Below are 26285 nucleotides of genomic sequence, written 5' to 3' on the forward strand. Positions count from 1 at the left end.
ATATCTGCCAGCAACCTGGCCCCCACAGCTGTAGGGTGGAGATGCAAAGCATTTGCACTTCCTAAAAACACTGCGGAGTCTTTGCAAGTTGCTAGACCTTGTTATATAACAAGGCTTATAGTTTGTTCGATTAATATTTTAAATAAAAAGCATTGGTAAGTTAAAAGTGGTTGAGATCTCTAAATAATTCCTAACCGTGACAACCGTTAGGCCAGAGGATTCTATTCTTCAGATCCTATGGATTATGAATGGAGAATATTGAGAAATGGTTATGTTAATGAGATAGATTATTTTTTCCAGAGTTACTTTGCACTTACTGCCCTGGAAAAAGAACAAGTTTTCCTCAACAAAAACCTAAGGATGTTTTATTATTCGAGCTACAGTTTCACCAGTACCACTCTGTATTCCTTCCCTTGGAAAAATGAGAAGGTTTCCTGAGCAGACATCTAAGGACGCTTAGCTGGACTGGAACAACATTTTCTTTGTGCTGGGTGTACAAAGAATATGAATAGCAGGGCTTACAAAAAGAAACAAAGGACTCTGGAACAGAGAAAGAATGTGAACACCTTGCTGCCTTGGCCTTAGATTTCATCTGAGTGACAGGGTCAAGTAACCAGATCTTGTTTATAAGGTGCAAATTTCAGCTGATAATATATGTGGCTTTGCAGAATTTTTCCCTTTCTAGTCATATAACTGTAGGAACATTTTGCCTGTCCATTATGCTAAGTGAAAACAGTTGCGCTACTCTTTTTCTTCTTCCAGTGGTGCTCCATATAAATTACACGAATGAATCAAAAACAAATAAAGAACCACTTTTCCCCTGCACTAATTAGAGACCAGCTAGCTTGTCAATTTATAAAACTCTTGGATTCCTTGGCTGGAGCTTCATGACACATTTTCATAAATCAAAACCAGATGACTGCTTCATAAAGGCATTGACGTTTGGCAAAAATGTAGGAAATGCCAGCTACAGAAATAAAAGGATTAAGTGATCCGCTCAGCAGTAGTAAAAGTTCCCATTAACCACAAGCATGCTCTAGGAATATAGGGCAGTCCTCCTAATTACTCTTTCTTTTTTTTTTTTTCCCTAAATGGCCTTTCCTTCGTTTGATCCAAGAACAATGTTTGTCTCCTGAAAGTGGGGGTAGAGAGGGAAAGATTATGGCATCTTTTTATGTGACAGACTGAATTATATTACAAAAAGCAGATTCAATAGTTTCTCAGAGGGCTCAGTCCTGCAAGATACTGACTGCTCCGGCCAAGCACTTAAACACGTACTTAACTTTTATGTATGCGAGTTTAAAATTAATTACTGGCTGAAGTGCTTTCCTGGACCAAGGCCAAAATATTCAGCACTTTTCAGGATCAAGGCTGTAGTTTTTACAAATCTCATGCAATCTGGGAGAACACCGAGTGTTGGGAGAACAGTCCGATATACTAATTTACCATAAACTAGGGATCTGCAGCAGGAAAAGCTAGGTAATATATACCTTCAACATGACAGAGAGAGGAACAAATTCAACTGACACAAGGAGACTATCATCACTTAATCCTATTTCTCCCCAAATTACCTTGGTTTACAATGCCCTCTCCTAATTCCCTCTTCCACTCAAGTCTCCAGCCCTCTGCAACCAACATGACAGGCTGAATGCAAGGAGTAGCTCCTTTCCCCTGAAGCATCACTTACATATTTTTACAAGTGGCCAGCAGTTTTAGAAGCATCAGCTTAAACTACCCCACAGAAGCCTGGGGATTCACAGGGCAGTGTGTGGGCTGTTATTAGCACTGGAACAAATTTCATTCACAACAGAAAAGTAACCTAGGAATTAGTGCTCTAGAGGACTTGTTAATTTTCAAGATTTGTTTTTCAACGTGAAGTTTGTTTGACTGCCTTAAAGCCAGAAACATGGAACTCAGAAAGGGCTCCACAACAGTTGTAAACATCTTATCCCAGTTTTACACCACAATCCAACTGTTTGAAAGGAAACTATTAAGCCTGTTCAATTCCCTGGGTTTAAATCAGTTCAGATAATTGAGATGCACTCCTTAGGTTTTCTTCTATACTATGCAGATGGATGACACCAAACCAGGGCAGTGGGCAATACAATGCAAGGAAGGGTGCCTTTTCAGAAGGACCATGTCTGACAGGACACTCAATAAATTGAATAAAACCAATTTCAGTTCCTGTGCCCAGAGTTGGATAACTCCACGCATCAGCTCATGCTGGGGGACAACAGGCTGGAAAGCAACTCTGCAGGAAAGGCTTTGGAGGTCCCGGTGGACAACATGTTGGCCATTGGCCCTTCATGGTGAAGAAGGACAACAGTATCCCAAATTAGTGGGCCCAGGGAGATGATTATTTTCTTTTTTTTACAATATTTATGAGCCTAGTGTTGGGCTCTCCCACGGAAGAAAGACATGATCATACTGGAGGAAGGCCAGCAGAGAGACACTAAGATCTAGGATGTCCTTGGAGGCACCCAAATTCACCTGGACGAAGTCCTGAGCAACACGATCCAATCTGACCCACTCTGAGCTGTGGAACTGACCGAATGATCTCCAAGAGGTTTGTTCCAATCTGAGCTACTCTTTGAATCTTTCGAAAACTTGATGCTGCCAGCATTTGCTGTGGTTTGTTTTTGTTTTGCTGTTTTGTTTGTTTGTTTGTTTTAAGTAAGTTAGAATATATATGTGATGCTGAGGTACAACTTCAGCACTTCATACAGTAGAGAGTATTCTAACCAGAGATAATCCAGAAAGCCAGATGTAACATCACTGAATGTCACTGTTCAGTTTGCTTCTTTAAACAAAGGGAGGAACATTTCATTTTCTGAAAGATCTTGAATGTCACTACACATAATATCTACCTGATATTTTCCAGTGTTTTCAGACACTTACACAAGCCTCTGTTAGCACATTCAAATACAAACATACCCAAAAGCTTGTATTAGAGAGCAAGGCAATCCTCCTTCCTCTTTTTTGCTAAACTTGTAAAAAATCAGAGCAAAAAATGCACAGAACACCTTGTGATACTCTACACTCAGAAAAGAATCATCCTTTTGAATAAACTCGAGATCTCAGGGGACATTGTTTCTAGGCACTTCACTTTCTCCTTGAAAATTCAGCCATAAGACTCTCAAAGCACGCAAGAGTTATGAGGCATTTCTTCACAAGAAATGCTGCATTGAATATTAGAGTGCTTTATGTATGGAGAGAGAGAGTGCAGCAAAGAGTAAGCTCTCTCCCATTCTGCAAAAGAAAGCGGAGATTCTAAATATTTACTTCAAATGTTCATAATATTTTATTTCTTGTCTCTTTACAGAATATCCCACAGGCTATAAATTCATGTGAAGTATTCTGAATGATACATATTTATCTCAGTTTTTCAAGCTGAATCTCAACAAAACTGAATCTATATAGAGGAGTTAAATATTTATGTAACAGGAAACTTCGAAACAAAACAAAAGAAAGCAGCATTGAGCTGCTTTGGAACACGAAAGCAGAAAAAGAGATCTCTCACTTCTAGGCAGGCCACATTCTGGGGCTATTTTAACTAAGAAGACTGTCTGTGTTGTTTAATTATCCACTGTCCAATATTTATAGTAGGCAAGAAAATGATGACATACAACTTTATTTTAGAATATGTAAACAAAACCAGAGGTTTATTCAACCTTTGTCCTGCAGTGGTTCCTGAGAACATTCATCTTCTGGTATGCAGTTTTCTTAATCATATGCAAACAGAAAATGGAATCTCTCTCTCTCATCAAGGGTATCCAGAGAAAACAAAATAATAATAATGAAAAAATTCTATCTTGTCGTCCTCTTAACTCAAGCTTAAATCACAAGCAACAGATGCTTGAACAGACAGCTTATATCCAGGCAATAATGAGCATCAGATTCTTGGACATGAATAGTAATCCCATCTTTCCAAAACCCTGGAATTCCCCTTTCCCAGAACAGCAGAGGTGAAATGTAGTATCTGCAATCAGATTTCAGTGGGTGTAAGGAATGCAGCAGAATGTGACTGGGAATTCCATGCCAGACCATTTTGTTACGTGCCCCATTATATGCAATGCAGTTACTGGATGTGACTGGAATGTTGCAGATGTGGCTCATTCTGATCAGTATCTGTTATAGTCCCCAAAGCCTCTGTTAAGAGGACAGAAAATCTTTTCTACGTCCTGATCGTTTATCCTCTCACTGCCATCAGTTTAAATATCAAAACACCCTTTCTAATGTCTCATGTCACAGCCAGAAAGCAATATCTGCCTGTAATATTCTGCAAATTTCAATTCATTACCTAGATTATAACAGCATTTAGTGTCTGCAGAATTCTGCTTGCTCTATACACACAGCACAGCACTGGTTTCTTTCCACTAGATCAAAATCTCTCAGTGCATTCTCCAGATTAGAGTGAATAAAAGGATCATTTTGTAGAAAATCACAGAATCACTAAGGTTGGAAAAGACACTAAGACCACCTAGTCCAAGCCATCCCCACCACTCCTATGACCACATCCTTCAGTTCCACATCCACATGGTTCTTGAACACCTCCAGGGATGGTGACTGCACCGCCTCCCTGGGCTGCCTGTGCCAGTGCAACAGCACTTCTTCAGAGAAGAACTGTTTCCTAATATCCAATCCAAATCTTCCCGGCACAATTTAAGGCCATTCCTTCTTATCCTGTCACTGTTACCTGCTGTTTACACAGCATCTGCTTTACATATTTTGTGGAAAAATACAGATAACGGCCTGAACTGGCAACAAGCCTGTGAGAAAGAGCTCATGTTAGCTCGGGAACACAAGTAAACTACCTCTAGATTCTGCACGTAGCTATAAGAAACATCTTTGTTAGAAACTGCTCTGTAGATGTAACTAAGTCTCCTTGCTCCTGTGAATGACTTTGCTTATCCTGCTACGTGATGCCTTATGGTCTCCTGCTGTTATTTATATGGACACAGTAATAAGGGGTGGCACAGACACCTTACCAGCTGGCTTCCACTGGGATAATCCCAGGGTGAACACTGTACCAGTCAGCTGCCACCAGTACAGAGAATTTGGAGGAGTCTGACTGTCCGTCTGCCCCCAGTAACATGAGTACCTCTCCCTGTTAAACTGATGAATGGTAACTTGCCTCCCTGTACTTTCTTCTGGATTAGTAAACCTTATGCAGAAGTGCTGGTGCTTTTGCATTATGCGTATATGTGCTCATCCCTCACAAGGAATTCTAACTAAATGGGAAGATACAGCTATTTTCTATTATAATTAATACTCTTAGTGTATCCAGATGCAATAGGTTGCTTTGGAAGCCTAAAAAAAGTTTAGAAAATAGGAGAAAATGGGTGTGGGAAAAGAGGAGATGGAACCTGATCTCTTTGTTTTAAAGAGGTTGGCAGAAGTATCACAAACCTTTAGCATATCATAACATGTGGCACCACAAGAAGATGCAGAGCACACACAACCTTATGCGGCACACAGTGTCTTAAATATCACATCAGGAAAAACATGACATATCACACACAAAACAAACAGCAGTTCTAAGACAATTTCCCACAGGCCTCCTTTATGCTTTGCCAGCACAACAAATCCACTTTCTGCCCATCTGCTGGGTCATAAGAGCCCATCAGCTTGCCAGATTTAAGTGTTATTGACATGGAATATCCCAATGCTGCTTCTGCCTTTTGTCTTTTTGTATTAATATTTCATATTTAGAAAAAAAAATCACAGAGAACAGTAATAAAGCAAATGTGATGGCTTTAAAAGACAATATATATTTTTAAACAGCATTGCCATCTAAAGTTAATTTCAGTCAACCAATCCCACGAATAATATAGACTTTTAATTTATCTTGCAATAAGACTGTCTTTATGTTTCTTGTATTTCCAGTAAAGCTCTAACCTGTCTTCTCCACAGCAACTACTTATCTGCCACACTCTAATTCCAAACCATCACATTTCCTTGTAGTATTATTCTGACAACTTCTCCATTACCAAATGAACCAGGCAGAGCTTCAGTGGTCCACTTAATATCCTTTGCATGAACTTCACATTCAAAGTGATGGGAGGGGAGGGGAGGGAAAAAGCCACTACACTACCATGACAAAAACGTAGTAGTGCAGTAGTAGAGACTATTTTTGTTTAATTGCACCTGTAGTAGATTTTAACACAGTGGCAGAGCTTTTCTTGTAGATCTAAGTTGAGTCTTTAGAAACAGTTCGACAAATTAATTTGCAAGGTTATGTTTGCTATTCTCCTTGCTAAAGGATAATGCTCTAAATGACAACACATCAAATTAGGAGCTGATCAACTCATTTTCTTGCTCAGTAGAGTAACCTCATAGGGATGTAAGCCAGCTTTCCCCTCAAACCCAGACTGACCTCATCCCTGGAATGGGATGAACCTCCTATTCTGCCTTTACAAATATCTCAGAAGTTAGGTGCTTATACTGAAACTACACAGCTGACCTTCCAGTTACTACTAACAAGGAGAAGCGTGAACTTGCTCTGAGGGATCTGCTGGGTACGCGTTATTCATTAGATCTGCATCAAATTCCTGCCTTTGAACAACATGGCTTGCTTTGCTGGAAAGGTTTACACCTCTCCACTGAGATGGAAATCTCAGGTGACTGGTTTGAGTTTACACTCCTCATTTTTTTATGCCTAATTTGGAACAAGTGAATGCCCTCCAGCTGAAGCATCACTGTAAACAGCACCTGAAGTGACCTGGCAGACAGCATAAGGACATCCAGGCTAAGCCTTGCCTCCATGCCAGCAGTAAGAACTAATGCCATTCCTTCCCCAGTCAGCAGAAAACCCACTGTGGTGATGTGCACAGAGAGAATCTGGATTTCCCAGGTCTGTGTACAACTTACTTGAGCAGGTTGCCAAGATTGAAGAGAGCTCGATTGTGCTGAGGGTTTAACTGAAGAGCCCGTCTATAGTAGTCCTTTGCCTCCACCACGTCTTTGGTCAGTGTCCCCAGGTTGTTGAGAGCACTTGCATGACGAGGGTACAGTCTGGGAAAAAGGAAATATCAAGTTATGGAAGCTCATTAAGTGACACACAAAGCTCAAGTCACTTGTCCAGCAAACATTGCTGTCTGGCACTTGGTAATGGGAAAGTTATCAGCTAGGAAACAACATCTTCCCTTCAGTTGCTGCAGGTCCTGATGGCATTATGAGGAACCTTTTCAACTCCCAAAGAGATTGTAAATCAGATCTTCTCCTACAGCTCCCTTATGCTTCCAGGGCAGAAGGGAACACTGAACAGCTCTGAAAGCCTGAATGTTTTTATTCAAAATGTTTCTCAAACAAGCAAGAACCGCTTAGTTACAAATATGTCTCCAATGGAAATATGTTTTGACATATACAGAAACCAACACAACACTGCTAAACTGGTATGTGGCTATTTTTAATATCTGTTTCCCACAATAAAAGTGTTATTAATAAAGGGCAAAGTGAAACTTGAAATCAGTTGCTGAACCATGTTTTCAGGATGAAGCAAAATGATAAAAAAATCTGGAAACATACTGTGTTATAATATGAATTCCCCGAGCTTCTAGCTGTATTTTTTTAAAACACTTGGTATTTCTTTTAACTGTTCAAAACAAAACTTTAAATCTGTTTCAGTTAAAACATTTCACATTGGGTCCAATGTATCTCTGTTAAAATTCCCTATGAATTAAAAGCACTTAGTGGTCCACTCAGCTGCTTCAGCTCTTGGGCAAAATTGTGTTCCTACAATACTGCTTCAGTTTGTAGGTTTTTCATTGGAAAATTCCAGAGGTGAAAGTGACTCTTTGTGTCACAGGTGAGTAAAAACTGAGGTTCACAATGATAATGAACACATATGAGAGAGAAGCCCACAGAGGTCCCACACAAGCTGGGAGACCAGCGGGAAATGAAGGTGCCCACAAGACCCCATCCTGATGCTCATCTTATTTGTGATAGGGAGGAAGCAGGTTAAGAAGGCCAAGGCTTCAGGTCGAGGAGACCTAATCTCAAATCCTGCTGCCAGTGCACATTTGCTACTTCAAGCCAGGACAAGTCATTTGGCATTTCTTTGCCTTATGTCCCTGTTTGTAAAGCATGGATAATAGCTTTGTAGTTCATGGGAAAGAGATGCAGATAATGATATTAAAAGTAGTTAGCTGTGATAGCCCAGGGTATAGCATGAGGAAGGGCATTTAAAGGAAGCAGAGATTAAGATTATAATGTGGTCTAACTCTACATTTTGAGGATGTTTTCAATATAAGACTTTCCGTGTTGTCTTTTTTCTATCCTGAAGTTCTTCATTTCGTCAGTTCAGCCCTGGGACTTTCTGTAGTTAAGTACCATGAATAATTTAGGATTTTATACAGAACTGAAACATTTGTATCAGTCATATTTTCATTCCACAGCAGATAAGTGATTCTGGCATGGTCTTATTTGGGGTGAAGCCAGGAAACTCTAAAAAAAAGAGGACATGCACCAGGAACAAATTCAGGATATTTCCTATAACTAAGCAAGAAAAAGGCCCCGAAACTCTTTTTCCACCCAACGCTGAGCCTGGCAGACAAAGATCACACAGCTACAACACTGTAGAGCACATCTAAGGATGCAGCTGTGTACATTTTTTTTTTTTAACTCGGAGTATTATATAGAGGGTGGTGGTAATAAACACCACCCATATCTAATGACTACAGGCTCTGTCAACATCCCTCGTGCATAGATAAGCATCTTATCTGTCAGTGGTAATCAATTCTCCTGATGCAAGCCTTCAGGTGCAGTTTTCATGTTGTCATGGTTTTATGATTTTTGGTACTGGTATTCCACATCATAACATCATGTAGTGCATTTAGAGTTAAAGAGTTAATGCTCCAGCTCCGTGGACCATCGATAGTTCCAGGTATGCCTGTCTCAGAAGAGAAGAAGAACTCCATTCCCCAGAGGACTTTGCGATGCTTTGCGTTCTTACGTGTTTACGCTCAGAGGGAAAGATAAAAACTGTCTGCAGTCACGGGACTCTCTCTTCCCTTCGGGACCGAGCTCGGCAGTGGGTGTTTGTTGCAGCCGTCCACCTTCAGCGTTAGCGTAAGGCCTTCGGTTTATCGGACACTCTCTCTCTCGCTCATTTTATTTGATTCATTTGCCTCAATTCCAATTATATTATATTATATTGTGTTATTTTTCCTTTCTGATATCTATTTAGTAAAATAGCTTTCCTCCTCAGATCGTTGCCGCTGTTTTGTTCCTAGGCCCATCTCCCTTCTCCTTTTCCCTTTTCCCCCTTCCCCTTCCCCGGGGTGTGGGCCCGTGGGTCCCCTGCCTAAATTGTCACGGTACCGGGTCAAACTGTCCTGCAAACCGTGACACATGTACAAGCCATCATCTGAACAGTCTGCACAACGTTCACCCACACTACCTGTATTCATGGCTTAAATGACTTTGGAAGAGGTCCTTAGTTTATCTTGTTACAGAGAAACAAAGAGTAGGAAATCCAAGGCTAGCCTCCAGTTATCACGAAAATAGTATCACTTTCCATCACTGAAGCTACCCAGCCCATCTGAAGCACTTCTGGATGTGAGAGGCTGCCTGTATTTGGAGAAGAGTCACTAAAAGACAAAGCCATCAGTGTGCAGGACTTGAGTCTTACCCCAGCCTTAAACTCAATTGGTCAACCAGGTTAAGCCTCCCTGGATGAAGACGACTGGGGGAAAATTTCCACAGGAACAGCAGTGGGGCAATGGACAGGATTGTGCTTGCCCACTTTTCACTATGTGGGATGCAGCTCTGTGTGATACTTCAGACCGCCATCTTGAGTCAAAAATGTTCTACCTACCTTACGGTAAACAACAGAAGTCTCAGTCTTGCTTCCTATTTCTTCCACATGATTTTAACATTGCTTTCAACCAAAAAACATTTGGTAGTTATATTCGAGTCTTGTTTTCCATTCGGCTATGATAAAAGCCAAGCACCCCTTTTGTCAGCACTCATACAAAAAGAGCTCTCATATCTGACATGAAATCGCTTACGTATAAGTGGGCAGAAATATTTCAGACAGTTCTTGGGAAATCTAGAAATAGATGAATATTTTACAAAACCTGACAGTTTTGTCCTCAAACTTTCAGAAATTAAGTCTACTCTTGGGCTTCTACTGCTCCGCATGACATTTTAGATGCAGGAGATTTGCTTGCAACAATTTGCAGAGGAATGAAAATTCAAGATTAAAAAACAGCACTAATTTCATCTCTAAACTGTACAGTTCTGATCAGCAGTTCCATAAATACACTTCTGAGCTCAGCGCTTAAAACTCACGACAGCAAATCATAGGATGCAGACACAACTCCATGTATTCTGCTTTATTTCTTATGTTTTACATTTATTCATTACATCTCATTGCCCTTTCCAAGCAATATAAGTGAAAAAACAGAACCTCAACCAGCACAAATTGTCAGCTTAAGCCAGCTTAGCATCTGGCCTGAAAAACTTATGACAGTTGCAATTTTACATACCGAACAAATGTCAGGAGAAAAATCTGAGCACGGGGAGATAAGGCAGTGGTGTAGGGTTTTTCTGCTAGGGTTCAGTTCTGTAAGTTTTTATAGGAATATTACTTAAGTATGATGACAGTGCAAGATGACACTCAACTGAGCTCAGCAGAGAGCATAACCAAGCCCTAAGACAGCAACACCTAGAGTAAAGTACATGGTCCATCTTGAAACAGTCCCCAGGAGTGCTCCAGAGCTAACCCCACATCAGGATCTGATCCCAAAAGTCAGCTTGGGCTCAGCTACCATCCCTCAGATACTTGCAGGCCAATTCGTACCAGCTGTCCTCACAGCTACAGAGCAGAGTCCAGACCCTTTTCTGTGAATTAATACGGACACTGGGTAAAGGACTAATGGACTACCCTTTTTGTATCCATGTACACCCACTGCTTCTGATAGCAGCTTCCTTGGGATAAAACAAAGTAGAACAAAGACTTGTGGCTGGATTTACAGAACATCATAAAACTTGACCACAGATGACTAATTCAAGCAACATTTCACAGAATCAGTGAATCTGTAGGGGTTGGAAGGAACCTCTAGATATCATCTACTCCAACCCCCCTGCAAAGGAGGCTCCTTACAGCAGGTTGCACAGGTCCAGGTGGGTCTTGAATATTTCCAGAGAAGGAGACTCCACAACCTCTCTGGGCAGCCTGTGCCAGTGCTCCATCACCTTTACTGTGAAGAAGTTCTTATGCATATTGGTGTGGAACTTCCTATGCTCAAGTTTATGCCCATTTCTCCTTGTCCTGTCCCCACTGACTGCTGGAAAGAGGTTGGCCATGTCCCTCTGCCTTCCAGAATTTACTAAAGAACTCTCAAAAGGTTTCTGCTAAATTAGCAGATGTACCATTTGCAAAGTGTTCTGCTTTTTGCTGTATGTGATCTATTATCTTAGTGAAAGAAAGATGTACTTCTTTTTTCTTCATTTTTATGCTCTTGTGAGGGTTGTGCTGTTTTTCAAGATTTTCCGAATTGGTCCCAGTGATTTCTGATAGCCACCTTGTTTATCTCGACTGAAAATTCTCTGATGCAAAGATTGCCTCTTCCACATGTGTATTCCCTTCTTGGAAGAGTAAGAAATGCCTTACAATGGGGTCTCAAGGTAACGTGGAGACTCTTCATGTCACAATAATAGCAGTACCTAGAACCTAGATGTTGTTTTACAAATAGTTGGAACACTAGCAAAAAATTGGCTGTTATAGTGTATATGTTGTTTTATAACTTCTCTTAAGAAAATAGAGTGTTGTCTGGACACACACGGTGCTGTGTTTTCATTGCCACCATCACTGATAATAGCAACAGACTGTAGGCAATATCCTTCTTCCTATGCATCTGATTAGATAGAAATTCCTCTAGGCTTCACCTAATCAAACACAAGTGCTGCATTATTTATGAAAGAAAGCTGAATTTCATTAAATTCATTCTACAAGAAGCAGTTCATGTAAAAAAATCAATTTTTCCTTTCTTTAAGAAATCAGAATATTTTTCTTTAAAAAACTTGCCTTCATAGGTAATTATAATAGAAGACTTGAAACAGCAGTTACTCAAAAAAAAAAAGAAGAAGAAATCAAGCCCACATATTTTAAAGCATATTTTAAATCAGACTGGGATTTCAATTCTGAATAGAAGACAAGTGGGATGCTTCCTCGTTGCAGAATGAATAATTCAAATGATTCCTCCAGTGCTGCATCTGCAATTGTCAGAATAAATTTAAGCAGCTTCTCCTCTAACTACTACAGGTATACAGTGCACAAAAACTCCTGTTAATAATTGTCCTCACTTCTTTTAGTCTAGCAAAATTCCCTCTAATACTACTGAACAAAAGCTTTATTGACTTGCACAGTCAAGAGACTTCTAGTCTCATAAGAAGATACCAGGCATAAAATATTTACAATCATCAAAATGCTGACGACCACCTAATTTTGCTTTTTAATTAATGCTGTTATTACACATAACATTAGTTTAAAAAAAATAAACTGAAGGGTTGTATTTGGCGACATATTTATACTACAAGAAATCCCCCTAAAAAGAGAAAGGGAGGGAGTTTGTTGTCATGGATACAACCTATAATCCACTAAGAATTTTAATTCTTTTAGTTCAGATGTAGAGAGACCACTTAAGCACTTGGCAAGCTCTGCTCACAGTCCTGCCTCAAACAGCCCTTGGTCTGGTGCCAGAGGTATTAAGGGGGCAAAAAGCATTAGCCTGACAATTCCCCACTCACTCTTGGAGTGTTACAGGGTTTTTGCACAGCCAATACTGTGCAGGGGTAGAAAGCAAACGGGATGGAGCCACGCTAAGGCACAATTATACAGGGAAATGCCTACAAACAATACAGAACAGGTCCCACTGCCAGCTTTGGGGGTCTAGCAGCCCAACAGGGACTGCTGAAAGCCATCCTGAGTCACCTCTTAGAGCTGGGACATCTGTGGGATGTCACCGCTTCCGGGTGGCTTTCCCTGATGCCCCAAGTGCCTATGACAAGCCTGTCAAAAGCATGCTCCCAGTGAGCTGGGACATGAGTCCTTAGACTGTTATAAAAGCCATAAGCAACATGGGACATATTTAACCTAATAGCCATACCCTAACAGGAGCAGAAAGGAAAAATCCACCTGCACCTCCTTGCATTACACTCAAAGAGGCTCCGCACATATTCGTTTCTGCTAGAAAAAAAAATCCGCAACTGGTTGAGCTGAAGAAATGCAGCATGTCTGCTTTTTGTCATCACATGCCTTAACTGAATAATCATAGAATCATTAAAGTTAATCAATAATGTTTCATCTGTGCCAAATTTTTATACTACCCACTTTATATTTACTCTTATACACCCAATTTTCCAAATTGGATATTACATCACACCCATTTTCATGCGCTTACTTAGGTTCTCCATAAAGCTCTGTGTAAGGTTGATTTAATATCTGATGCAACACTGAAAGCAAGCACCCTACAAGGAATAACCCTACACTGGCAACAAGTCAGGCCACGGCCTCACAACATTATGGCATCTTGGTCTGAAAGTAGCTCTATGTGTTGTAGGTCACAGAGCCAGACCCTAGGTCATCCTCCAAAAGACATTCAATTTGCATCATCTGAATTCCTTTGATAGACGAAGAGACAATCCTGCAATATTAAGTGGTGCCTTGTTTTTCTTAAAGAGTTTTAGTAGCTGCATCAATATTTCCTCAAAGTTAACACCTTTCAGCTTGGCAGAAGATTTGTGGCAGGCTAGGATTTTTTTTTAAACCTGGAAATCCTGTTGAAAGTCAGGCAAGTGAGAGATCTAAGGCTTTTAGGTTCCTTTGAAAGCCTCAGGCATAATCTCCTTCAGTGAAAGCATGACAAAGCAGTCAGACTCCGGGCTGTACACTCACAGCCCTGATTGCTGCTATTACACCTCCCCCATTTCCATATTACTCAGTGATGAGGCAGGCTGGATCAGCACTTCACACAATGCTAGGAATGAAGCAGGGAGCAATCCTAACCTCGTGGGGTTAACTTCCTGCAGCTCTCAGAGCATTTCTGAGCCTCACCAGTGTCCTCCACCCCATCGGTGGTTTTGTGGGTCCCACTAGGGTCATCACTGGCATTGCATGGACCAGCTCAGCCCTGATGGAAACACTAAGATCATAATTTGACCCTTATGGGTCCCCTCCAACTCAGGATACTCTATGATTCTGTGATAACTAGTTTCAGAAGGGACGTTAATGTTGCTAAATTAGCAACTGGAGTACCTGGAGTGCCTACATTTATTTCAGACATCCATCCGGACATCCCACTCACCACTGCTGAAGGGCAGGGCCCCCCCCCAGGTGCCTCAGGTCCCCCAGCCCACCTAATAAGCAGCACTAAGCATCTATAACATGTACACCAGGAGATGGTGCTCGCCTCTTTCATGGTTTCCCACATGGCCTGGGACAAATCTGCCTCGCAGGTCCTCATGCTCTGTCACTAAAGCAACAGCAACAAAATATCCTTTTCCTGTACCACTGCCTCCTTGCTCAGAGCATTAGCTCTCTGCAGTGAAGGCAATCCACAGCTCTATTCAGAAATGGGTAAAACAAGGCTCCAATCTCAGCTGGGACCTCCAGATGCCAACTCGGTATAAACAGCAAATGCAGTATGGCAGCCAGGGCTCGGGGCAGGGCGGGCTGGCCAGACTGCCCACCCTGCTTCCCTTGCCTGCAGAATGCTCCAGCACCGAGGTAAAGCTTGACAGGATACAGGCATGTATTTAATCTGTACAATGACAAAAGTCACATGTATTCTTTGACCCCAGCACCTATTTTTAAAACGTCGTAATAGGAAGCATGACATTTTAAAACCAAGCCTGTAACACTTAAAATAGTAGTTCATTAAATTTTCAGACTTGGGTGGGGATGGAAGCTAAAGGTTTAGAGCTGAGGAGGAAAGAAGGGATTTCATGTCAATGTCACAGCTAAACATAAATAAGTAAATAAAAGCCCCCCCGCTGAACTCACATCTTTCCTATGATGCTGAGCCAATGAGAGGTTATCAAATGGGGCTGCCTGCTTCTGCTTTCATATAAAGAATTTATGTAGGAACCACGTAAGTCCTTAAAATCCCAGAAACCACTCAAAGCCAACAAAGGACTAATAATTCAAGACATGCCTGCCCTACAGAGAGAGGAAACAGTGCAGGCTTCTTAGGAGACCCTGCAGAAACCAGATCAACATCATAGCAAACAGGAGGCGGCAATTTTAGGTGAATTCTTCAGCCAAGCATTTACATGAGGGTACAGAACAACTACACACATTGTGCCTAAGCAGATGGGATAGAATCATACCTGTCATCTGTTTAAACCCGTCCAAGTTTAGACATCAGGCAGAAATTCTTTTCTCAGAGGAAGGTGAAACACTGGCACAGGCTGCCCAGAGAAGCTGTGGGTACCCCGTCCCTGGACTGTTCAGGGCCAGGTTGGATAGGGCCCTGGGAAGCCTGAACTACTGGGTGGCAGCCCTGCCCATGGCAGGGCGTTGCAACTGGGCTGGCTTTGAGGGCCTTTCCAGCCCAAACCTTTCTGTGATGCTGTGATCTCCAGGGGTTCCCCGAAGTGCAGTCTACACTGGCTCTGAAATAGTTGGGGATTGCCTCAGCCATTGGTGTAAACTGGAGCAGCCCCATTCCAGCACTGCTCGCATTGCTTGAAGGGGCCATTCAAATTCCTGAGGATAAGGAGAGCCCTTCTCGCTCCCCTTCCAAGGCTTCACAAGAAGTCTCAAGTCTATCCTCAGTAGACAGCTGCTGGGAACCAATTTTTCTTCTGCCGATTGATAAAGACCAGAGAAGTCAAGTCCCTCAGGATTTGTACAGCAATAACCAGTGCTATCTGGCCGTTCTCTGAGAGAAATATGGTCTCAAATTTTCAATAAAGGCAAGGGCAGCTGGCTAGAAGAAAAGAAACGGGCGCAGGAACTAAGAGTAATTAGCTCTTGGATTTGACATTCTTGTCCACAAAAAATGAAAAGTACAGCTGAAAGTAGAAACTCTGCATTGCTCACATAAAAATTGAAATAGATCTCATCTTAGTAAGAAAAAGGCCTTGCAGTTTCATTGGGAAAGTGTTTTCCACTCCCCAGACTTTTAGCTTCAATATGAAAGTGCATTCACTTCCCTGGAAACAGTCCGGCGATGCAGTGACTGAAGAACGTTCCACAGTTGTCCTCACAGATGATGGAGGCTCTTCTCTGAGGAGATGCTTTTGAGAAGACTGTAAGGCCTTGTATTACAGGCTCGAAGTGCCTGCACCCATAAGAGAAGCCACAGCCTAGGAAGCAACCCAGAATGCCCATGATCAGGGGGAGCCATACAGCTCCTGTTCCAGCAGGAACATCCAGCTTCCATTGCTGCCAGTGCAGTGACACGTGTTGATGCCCATGCTTGAGGGCTCATAGTTACACTTACACAAGTCTGTTTTTGAGCAAATACAGCCCTGCACCGTGATTGGTATTTGATCAATAAAAGGCAGAACGCTCAAGCAAATATGGAGTACACCCCAAAATAACCACTGAGTAGGTTAAAAAAATAAATTACGGTGGCTGAAGTAATTTGGCCATCATCCCATGAACTGTGTTATAAAGGCCATTAAACTGATTCAAATTACCAGGCAGCCTTTTAACCGTCAATTATTATTAAATCACTCAACAGGTTTGTCTCGCTTCAGGACAGCCACCACATGCATATATAAGAGCACCAATACCCCAAAAGCATCTTGACAAGATGTGATTTAGAAGAATACCCTATGAAGATCTTCCCAACAGCTTGGACGTGATCTGTCTCAGGCCTGTAAAATCCACTAAAGCAGGGCATTGTGTTAACTCTCTGTGAAGATGTTCCACCAATGCCTAACCAGGGGGCTTGCTCCAAGGGCCTGACCCAAGGAATCCAAGTGTCAGAAGAGCACTCGATGCTTCGAGAGAAAACACAGCCCTGGCAGCTGCAGCAAAGCAGCACCACACATTTTTTACTCCCTGTAAAAACAGGCTAACAAATGGTGCTGGTATTTTAATTCTTTCCAGAAATAAATCACAGATGGTATCCAAGGCCACCTGCAGTCAACGCTGAGAGGCATTTCCAAGGCACACACATGCATCAAGGACCATAAGAACACTATTTTGTTACTGCATGGAGAGTGCAATTTAACTGAATTTAAACAACCCCAGATAGTGTTGATATAAGATATACAGAAACCCAGTGAGTAGATGTGGGGGAAAGCTTAGCAAGAAACCTGAGTCTCCCTTATAGCATTAGGGATTTATTTTCTATTTATTTCTATTATTTCTACAGGGAGAAAGGGCAGCCTAGCTTGTTCTTTTTCTACTCATTCCAGCAGCATTATGCACCAATTTATTCCTTCAGTGAGGGTTTTGGCTTCAGTACTCACACTACTTCCTCCTCTTCCATCTAGACAGGATCTCATGACGCTTCCACATGCCACAAACCAGCATTCCCAGTTTCCCTGCTGCAAGAAATGCCTTTAACTCCATTACTTGCAAGTTGTTAAAAAACAGTCTACCCATGCTGCAGCACCAATCATTTTCCTATTGCCTGCTCTGCCTCCTGGCCCAGTGTCTCCATTTCCCCAAGGCTGAGCAGCTGAGCAGCTCTCTGAGCCACAGAGCAAGCCAGCCTTCCTGCTTGCTGCACTGCAACCCCCTTTTCTGGAGGGTGACACAAGGGAGAATGGAGGTTTCTGCACTGATCTGCTGACAGCAGGCTGTTCCCTGCTTCCACTCTGCTTGGCCAGAAGCACAAAGGGAACATGAGCCTGTTGATGGACATGTCCACACAGATATGCTGCAAAAGCATGTATATTGCCCACATGTACACACACTGGTGCATTTATGTACAAAACTCATAGGTCTGCCTATACAGTGGATATGTTATGCAGGACTCTGAAACATCAGATATTACACTGGTGGTGCTCACAATGAGCACTTGCCTCCCTTGAGCAGTAGCTCAAAAGGCAGCTGAAGGTTGCTCTAGGGCTGCCTGATGCTGGGAGGGTCAGATCAGCCTCTCTTTCTCTTTACTCACTGTTGATCTTTCTTTCCAGCACTTCTCCTTTTTTAGCTGCTCCGATCTCAATTCATATCTGCAACTTTCATCCAGCAAAAATCAGTTTGACAAAAATAATTCAGTTATGGTGCTACTGTTCTGTACCATTTGATGGTCATAGTACCTGACTTCAATCACAAATTATCAAATTATTGATAGTATCAATAATTTGAATCAATCATCAAATTATTATTAGTATTATTACTTCCTTCAGCCCCATCTGCTGATGCTCGCATTGATGAGAGATCCATGGGAAGCAGGACTCTGGTAGCAAACACAGCATGCCCACAAACCATACTCTGAGCTGCTGGCCATGGAAATGCAGACTGTATAATAGAGCTGCTTTGGGAATTAGATTTTGAATGAGTTCTACTGTAGCAGGGAGAGTGATTCCTCCTCCCCTCCCTTCATTGTTAGAAGGGTTATTAAAGACATAAGAAACTGTGGTCAGATGGGTTTTAAGCTTTTTGGTTATATAAGCTCCTATGCAATCCTGATAAGTGATAAAACCTTGAGCCATATCAAACAAATGAAGCCGTGGAAGAAGCGAGACAAAAGCTTGTTAGCTATCAACAACTACAAAAATATCTTAATTAGCACATCACAGATATTCTTCATACTTGCATAAGATTGCACAGCCTTGAATTCTCACTCACAGACATGAGAGTGGCAAAACAAGTTTTATTTTAGGTAAGACTAGAACTATTTCATCTCCATCTACAAGAGGGCTCCAAAATTCCTAGCAACCATAGCAGATGTGCAGCAGAAGCAGCAGCAAGAATTTTCAGGCTGCCTTTCAGAGAGGCCACGGTCAACTCCATCTCAGGCAGAAAGCTTCTGGCCTTCACTTTTTGCAGAGAAAAAAACAAACATCTCCTGGGGTCACTACCATATGTCAGGCACACCACCAAAGCAGTCAAATCCAGCAGTGTGTTTTTATTGTTTTACCAAAGGTAAGCTACAAGCTTTATAAACCACTGCTACAGCTGCAGAATGCCAGCTGCTGGTAAAATCTGCTTCACGGTTAGCTCATTTTGCAGCTCCAAAGGGTTATGTCTCCATTTGCTTTTCCTCAACCTGACATACAGGTGGAGCTTTTCCCATATACAAAGTACTTCTTTTTTTCCTTTCCAAAAAAAAGTACTTCTTTTTTTCCTTTTCTCTTTCTCTCCAATTCAAATTATGCTGCTGTTCTCTATTTCTGCATGTCATCTCAGTTTTCATTTCCCTTGCTTTTGAGCAGCATACTTGGATTGCACTAATTACCTAAATCAGGCTCCATCAAGACACTGTGTCACTGGCTACTTGGCTGGGTTGAGCCCTTTGAGAGGACACCTGCAAAGAGTCTCAACCATCAGCAGTGTATCAGGAGCTGGCTGATGGGATCAATTGTTGAGTTTGCCTTGGAAACCTGCCCTGCAGTTTCAGTGTCAGAGAAAACACATTTTTCTGCTCCACCATTTAGCTGAAGAGATAAACCAACACATGGTAGTGGAAGATCCTGCCTACAAATGCCTTCAAAAGTTGGAATGGGATTGAGTTTCCTGGGATTTAGTCCCAAATGCTATTATTTCCCTATGTAAACCATGTGCACGTCAATATCTTTTCACACAGCCATAGCTACGCCACCTGCCTACACCACAGGAGCAATAGGCCACTTTCACTAAACAATGACATGGCAGCTGATACTTCTGGCACAGAAGCAGCAAGCACAAACACATTGTTACGTTGGTGGAATGGTAATCACAAGCAGTAAAGAGAGCCAAGCATGGACTGACAAGATCACTTTTGTTTAGCAAACAGTTAAACTCACTCACCAGAGATCAAGCAAACCTACACTGCAGTTTGGCACAAGCTTTGGGAGCGAGCTGGAATGATTAATGAGCTATCAGCCACGTGCCTCAGACAGAGCTGCTACAGCAGTGCAGCTCCCTCTCCTACCTCCCAGAAGCTGCAGGATGGCAGTGGCAGCAGTCTGCTTCCTTATTGACTCTGTTTTCCTTATTAATTCCCTATTGATATGCCCATTGTTCCTCATCATGCTAGGCAGACGTGATATTTTGATCTCCCATCCTTCTGACAGAGCTGCTGCTAGATTGCTAAGCCCCTTGACTAAGCTTGTATTTTCTGTCATCTGAGGAGCATGGATTAATCCAAACTCATCTAGAGATCAAACTCATGGTGAGGAGTACCTGGGGGAATGTCACAGAAGGTGGTGGTGTTCATGGCTAGGTTGGACTGGGCCCTGGGCAGACTGATCTAGAAAAGGTGTCTGTGCCCATGGCAGGGGGCTGGAAATCAGCTGGGGTTTTAAGATCCCTTTCAACCCAAACCACTCTGTGATTCTGAGTGCTGCCTCAGCTTCCCAGCTGCTCATCCATCTTCAGGTCAGGCCAGTGGCCAAAAATATTCTGAATCATCAAAATGCAGTCAGGACAGTACAACTACTAATTTCCTTCTTTCTAATTGTAGAGTAATTGGTCTACAATCAGGGCCGTGATCTGCAAAGCTCAAGTCTGTGAGGATGCATAAAATAACTTGGACATGAAAACCGTTCCTTTCTGCAACACCTATCTAGAGTATCATATATATAGCACTATCATATCGCTAGTGCTATATCCATCCCCTTCTCCAGCTCTCCATGGTAGATATTACAATAGGCACCCAGCAGGCTCTGTGAGGTCTACACAGAAGGCCAAACACTTCAGATGGATATGTCCTCGGGGAAAATGCGGAATGTAATTATCCACAGGCAAACATACCACACTTCTTAATCACATCATTCTACTCTTATTGTACAGCCTCAAAAACCCAGTAACAGGGCAGGGGGGAGGAAGTAAAAATAAGGAAAGTGTGAGTGAATCACTGAATCATAGAAACAAAGGTTGGAAAAGACCACTAAGATCGAGTCCAATTGTCTGCCTACCACCACATCCACTAACCATGTCCCTAAGTGCCACACCCACACGTTTCTTGTACACGTTCAGGGACAGTGACTTCACCACTCCCTGGGCAGCCTGTTCCAACGCATCTTTTGGAGAAGAATTTTTTCCTAATATCGAACCTGAACCTCCCCTAGCACAACTTGAGGCCACTCCCTCTCATCCTCTTGCTGTTACATGGGGAAGGGACCAACCCCCACCTCATCTCCTCTTCTCCAGACTGAACAATCCCAGTTCCCTCAGCCACTCCCCTAAGACTTGTGCTCCAGACCCTTCACAGCTTTGTTGCCCTAAGAGCAGATTGCTGAGGTGGTGGGAGCAAGGAGTACAGCTCCCCCAGTGACTCCTGGCATGCAAGCAATGTAGGTCTTGTGAGGGCAGACAGTGAGTGTGCAAGTTGGGGACAGGGATAGTTTTTCAGAAATGCCAACTAATCCTGAAATTACTAAAGCAACCACAGCACGAGAGCAAGAGCCACTGAGACACTGGGTACCTGGGAAGTGCTTCCACGGGGACTCAAGCCTTGACCAGGCCTTGGGTGCTTGATAAACAATACCAGCAGCACAAACTGTGCCAACTAATGAAGTTGAGGAAACGTTTGAAATTGCATCTCAAAACAGATTCTTTTATAACTCAGATACTGCTGAGCAGAAGACAGCATTATAATTATAATAAATGAGTGCTGCTGAGTCAGAGGAGAACAAAATGTTGTGCCAGTAAATCCCATTTACGTAGGCAGAGGTGATGTCAGTAGGAGCAGAAAAGCAGCGATATCAGTAGGAGCAGAAAGCAGCAATGTTACTCTCCATACTTATCAAGCTCAAGTGGGATTTAGAATAGATCTGTTAGTCTATCTCCTTTCTTTCAGCAGCCTTTTCTGCTAACCTGGAGAGAGCTTGCAGAAGAGCCATGGGAATTATTAGTGACCGCAAAAACTTGTGTAACACTGAAAGTGCCAGCAACTAGGAGGGCTGCTCTGAAAGTAATGCCTCCTATTTGATTATGTTGGCCCATGACATCAGAGGCAGATGCTGGTGATACAGCAGTAGAGGTTGAACCCTTCTACCAATATCTCATTACATTTTGTTGCCATGTGACAGATGGTAGCAGAGGGGCAGTCTGACAGAATGGCACCTGACAGAAGCACATGTGAAGCAAAAGTGTGGAAATGAATTTCTCTACACAGAAAAAAACGTCAGCCACTGACATTCATTGATCCTTGCTGAACATTTACAAAGACCAAACAGTGGATGTGAGCACAGTGAGGCTGTGGATAGTGTATTTCAGCAGTGGTGACAGCAACGTGAAAGACAAGCCGTGTTCCAGATGGCCACACAGATTTTTACAAGTATAGCATGCAGCCGGGTGAGAATGCAGAGCCAATGGTGGTGACTATGTTGAAAAATAGTGCTTTGTAGCTGAGAATTTGCTCTTTCAAACAGTGTTATTGTGCTCTTTGTAGCTGTTGTAGTTTCCACAGAAATAAATGTGAGGCATTACTTTCAGAGCAACCTACATACATCCATTCATTTATCTCAAGCAGCAGATTAAAGGAGAAGCTGATCACTCCGTGGAAAACAGTCTTCTGATAATGGGCACTTCAGTGTGGCATTTAAAGGTGTAAACAAATACAATGACTGGAAGCTGACGTTAAATAAAACAGACTAAAAATAAAGGAAGACATTTTCAACAGCTAGGGTAATTAACCTTCAGTCCAACTTATTGATGGCTGTACTGGATTTTCCATTCCTGGAAACGTTAAAAAATAGGATGGAGACTTTTCTAAATTACTTCCTAAATCCTGAGCATGGTAAAAGAGAAAAGGATGCTTCACAAAATCTAAAAATAACCTTCACCCTGCTTCACTCAATCCTTAGTGACAAAATGACATCCTGCCCTCCCAGCTCATGGGTGTGTCAGGAACCCTTGAGAGTCTCTGGCATAACCCTGTCAGTTGGCAAGAAGATAAAACATAGGTGTAATTCCTGGAGTTTCCTCCCACAACCCATGTCAGGAAAGAGTATTTCTTGCACCTCTTGACGTGCCCTTCTGTGCTGAGCTCTGTTCTTGCTGCCAGAGCAGCTCCTCACATTGTCTGCCCTTTCCACATGTGCCTTTTTTCCCAGTAGCACTGTTTGCACCCTCCATCCTGGCTTTCCTTTGCCACCCCCATTTTACCTGCAGACCTTCCAAAGGGGCTAGTCCAGTCTCGCAAGATCGGAGGGCAGCAGGGAGCATCCAAAGCCCTAGGCAAGAATCCCCCGTGGGACAGTAAATGAAGGGACACTGCCTGTAGGGGCTGCCTCTACTCCATATGGGGTCAGGAGATGTGTAGCCCAGGATCTACCACATGCACAGCCTGGGCTGAGTGATGTTGCATGATACGGCCCTGCCCTTGGCCCAGATTTAGCATGCATCTATAGGCAAGGCAGTTCACCTTCCTGCTTCAGCCTCCCCCTTTGCAGAACTATAGTAATTATATTTACCTGCTACTGCACAGGAGCGTTGATGGCACAAATTAGTTTAGTGTTCATGCAAAGCTTAGAGACAGGAACCTCAATACAAGCAGTAAGTACTATTATTATTGCTCTACTTCAGATGGCTACAGCACTGGCATTTTCCAGGCATGCACCATTAACAATTTACTAAGATAAATGGCCCGGGAACCTGAAAATGCATTTATGACAACTTCCTCTTGCTTACCAGCACACATTCAGCCAAGTAAATGACACCTCATTTCTCAATGTGTAGCTATGGTAACATTTATATCTCATACTGAAGTGTACACACAAACACACACGGAGCTGGAGGGGAGCCAGGCTCCCTCTTTTAACGACACGCAACACTGAGCCAAGGAACTTTCCCAACCTCTGCAAGCTGAGCTGCCCCCAGGGAGGGAGTTGGGGGGTGAGGAGCAGGCAGCCCTTGCCAGGAAGGGATGCGCTACTGGTGGGCTGCACCACACAGTGCGAGCCTAGCTGGGAGTTCAGGGAACTTACTTGAGAGCAGTTTTGTAGTGGTAGATCGCTTCGATGTTACGGCCTTGGTCCTTCAGAAAATTGGCATAGTTGTAGTGCACTTTGGCATTGTGGGGAAGAGTCCTCACTCCTGAGCTGCAAAGAACAGAAGCACAACAGTGTAAACACCAGCATGGCAACTTTCCCTGTGGTGAGATACTGTGGTAATTCATAATACAATGCGTTAAGTTGAAAGACCCTAAAAAGCTTAATATTCAGCAGGAAAGTATGCAGTACTTTCTGTAATACAGCTTTAACAGGCTCCCTCATCTCCAGCCCTGCTTAAACTTGAGGGTCACGAAGCAACTTATGAAAACCTTGATTTCAGACTGTCAGCTGCAGGCACCAGAAAGAAGTATGCTTTCCATAGGCATCAGCCACTAGAGGGGATGCACAGCACACTCTGAGCACCGGCCAGCACGTATATAGGCAGCACAGCACTGAGCAGACTGTGACCAGAAGGGGAGGGCTAACAGGACTCTTGCCCTTAGCTGGCAAGTAGTATGCTCTTGAATTATGACATATGACCATGGTTGTGTGACTGCACAGCCAACCCAGCCCTCCCCTTCATCCTCCTTGCTATGCAGATTGGACTGAATGTTTGGAATTAATAACAAGGGTGCAAAGACGAAAGGAGAAGAGCAGGCATGTGCTTATTTACTTAATTGACAGCACATAAAGCAAGGTACACCTTGCACAGCTGGAGGAAATGTTCTTTCGAGGTTATAGTTAGAAAGAAATCTCAAGAGCACGTACACCACGGAAACATTTCCGCTGCAAGAACCCAGAGAAATCAGAACACAGTTTAACAGAAAAATCCTTTCCAGCACATATGTAGGGACTCTCTGAGGTAATGGGAAATAAAAGTGGATTAAACTGCTCATGTAAAAGCAGAAAAAGCACTGTTCCTTGCTCACAAGCAGACTCCTGCCAGCTGCTGTCTTCCTTCCTCCCGTCAGCTCTGCGCTTCCTACCCCAAGTAGGACTACAGTGGACAGTAAAGTTAACCATGGAAAAATGAGACTGGAAACAACCTCTACCATGAGGAGAGGGCACCCACAGATGCCTAAACCTTCTGTTAGGAACTTCATTTTAAATGGCACCAGAGAATATTAGTGGCAAATCTGCTGCCTTTTTGGTTATCTGCAGCCAGTGGCATCAAGCATCACTAATGCCTTCTTGTGAGAGCTTCCAAAGCTTCGCCCACGGCTGCCTTACGGAGTTCAGCACAACACAACCACAGTTTGCCTACAGAAATCAAAAATAGACCTTGCAGTTGGCTTCCTAATCATCAGGTACTTCCAAATTACTGGGAGCACTACAGGAATAAGACATTTTGTGACTAATCGCTGAATTAAATCAGTTAATTGATGCTATTCTTAAGAGAATGATTTTCTATATTAGTTTTCACAAAGATATACTGCACCAGCAGCAAGTAATGTGTGACTGCTATGGCTGTGTTAATTTCCATTGGCCTTGGGAGCTATTAACTACACACTTACAACCTCTGGGCATTACCGGAATATTAATTCTCATACAGAGAGGGTTGAATTACATCAGTGACAGCGTTACAGGCAGAGGCGCAGCCTCAACGCTGTTACCATCTCAGAGCTATGCACAATGAGTTGTTGGCTCCACTATAGCCCCTGCTGAAACAGAGCACACCGAGTTAATGGTGAGAAGTATATTACATACGCACAAGCACCGCAGTTCTAATAAGATACAGTTTTAACAGTAAGATGCATATGTTTAAATATTTTAATTCTGGGCTGTTTCTCTTTAAATAGAATTTATTACTAATCCTGCTGGTCCCATTCATTAAAACGTCACCGATAAAGCTCTTTCATCTGCGTGATTCTGCTGGGGGTGGGGGTGACATAGGGAACATAGAAACCGGCTTGTGTTTGAGTCATTATGATGCTGGGCTTCTGCACCCCAACATTTTCCTTGCATGGGTGAGGAGGGGGGTGTTCGGTTTTGCAAATGCACACAGCAATGACTGAGGCAAACTGCTTGTCAGCTCTGCACTGTCAGCAGCATAGCAAACACCCGGCTGGAGGCAGAGTGGATTTTTTGGAGAGTTAGGCAAACACTTCTGCTAATTGATTCTTGACCAGCTGAGAACACTGTTTGCTCATTGACAGGGGAAACAATAATGTCCACAAATGAAAGCCAAGTGGGAAAGGGTGGAGTATAAATAACAAAGCAGAACACAATGGCTT

At 42.8% G+C, this 26285-nt stretch overlaps 1 protein-coding gene across 1 annotated transcript in view; it reads right to left on the reverse strand.

Annotated features, from left to right (window-relative positions):
• Window positions 1–26285, reverse strand: part of TMTC1 (transmembrane O-mannosyltransferase targeting cadherins 1) — a 143691-nt gene that overhangs the window by 14777 nt on the left and 102629 nt on the right. The window contains exons 11-12 of the mRNA XM_065742641.1: window positions 24046–24159; window positions 6871–7014 (exon numbers count right to left, since the gene is read on the reverse strand). Coding sequence (XP_065598713.1) covers window positions 6871–7014; window positions 24046–24159 — 258 coding nt within the window. The remainder of the gene's footprint in view (window positions 1–6870; window positions 7015–24045; window positions 24160–26285) is intronic.

This window comes from Cyrtonyx montezumae, unplaced genomic scaffold (assembly GCF_038088225.1).
Source record: "Cyrtonyx montezumae isolate F1298 unplaced genomic scaffold, pur_monq_1.0 scaffold_3, whole genome shotgun sequence".
NCBI classification, from domain to species: domain Eukaryota; kingdom Metazoa; phylum Chordata; class Aves; order Galliformes; family Odontophoridae; genus Cyrtonyx; species Cyrtonyx montezumae.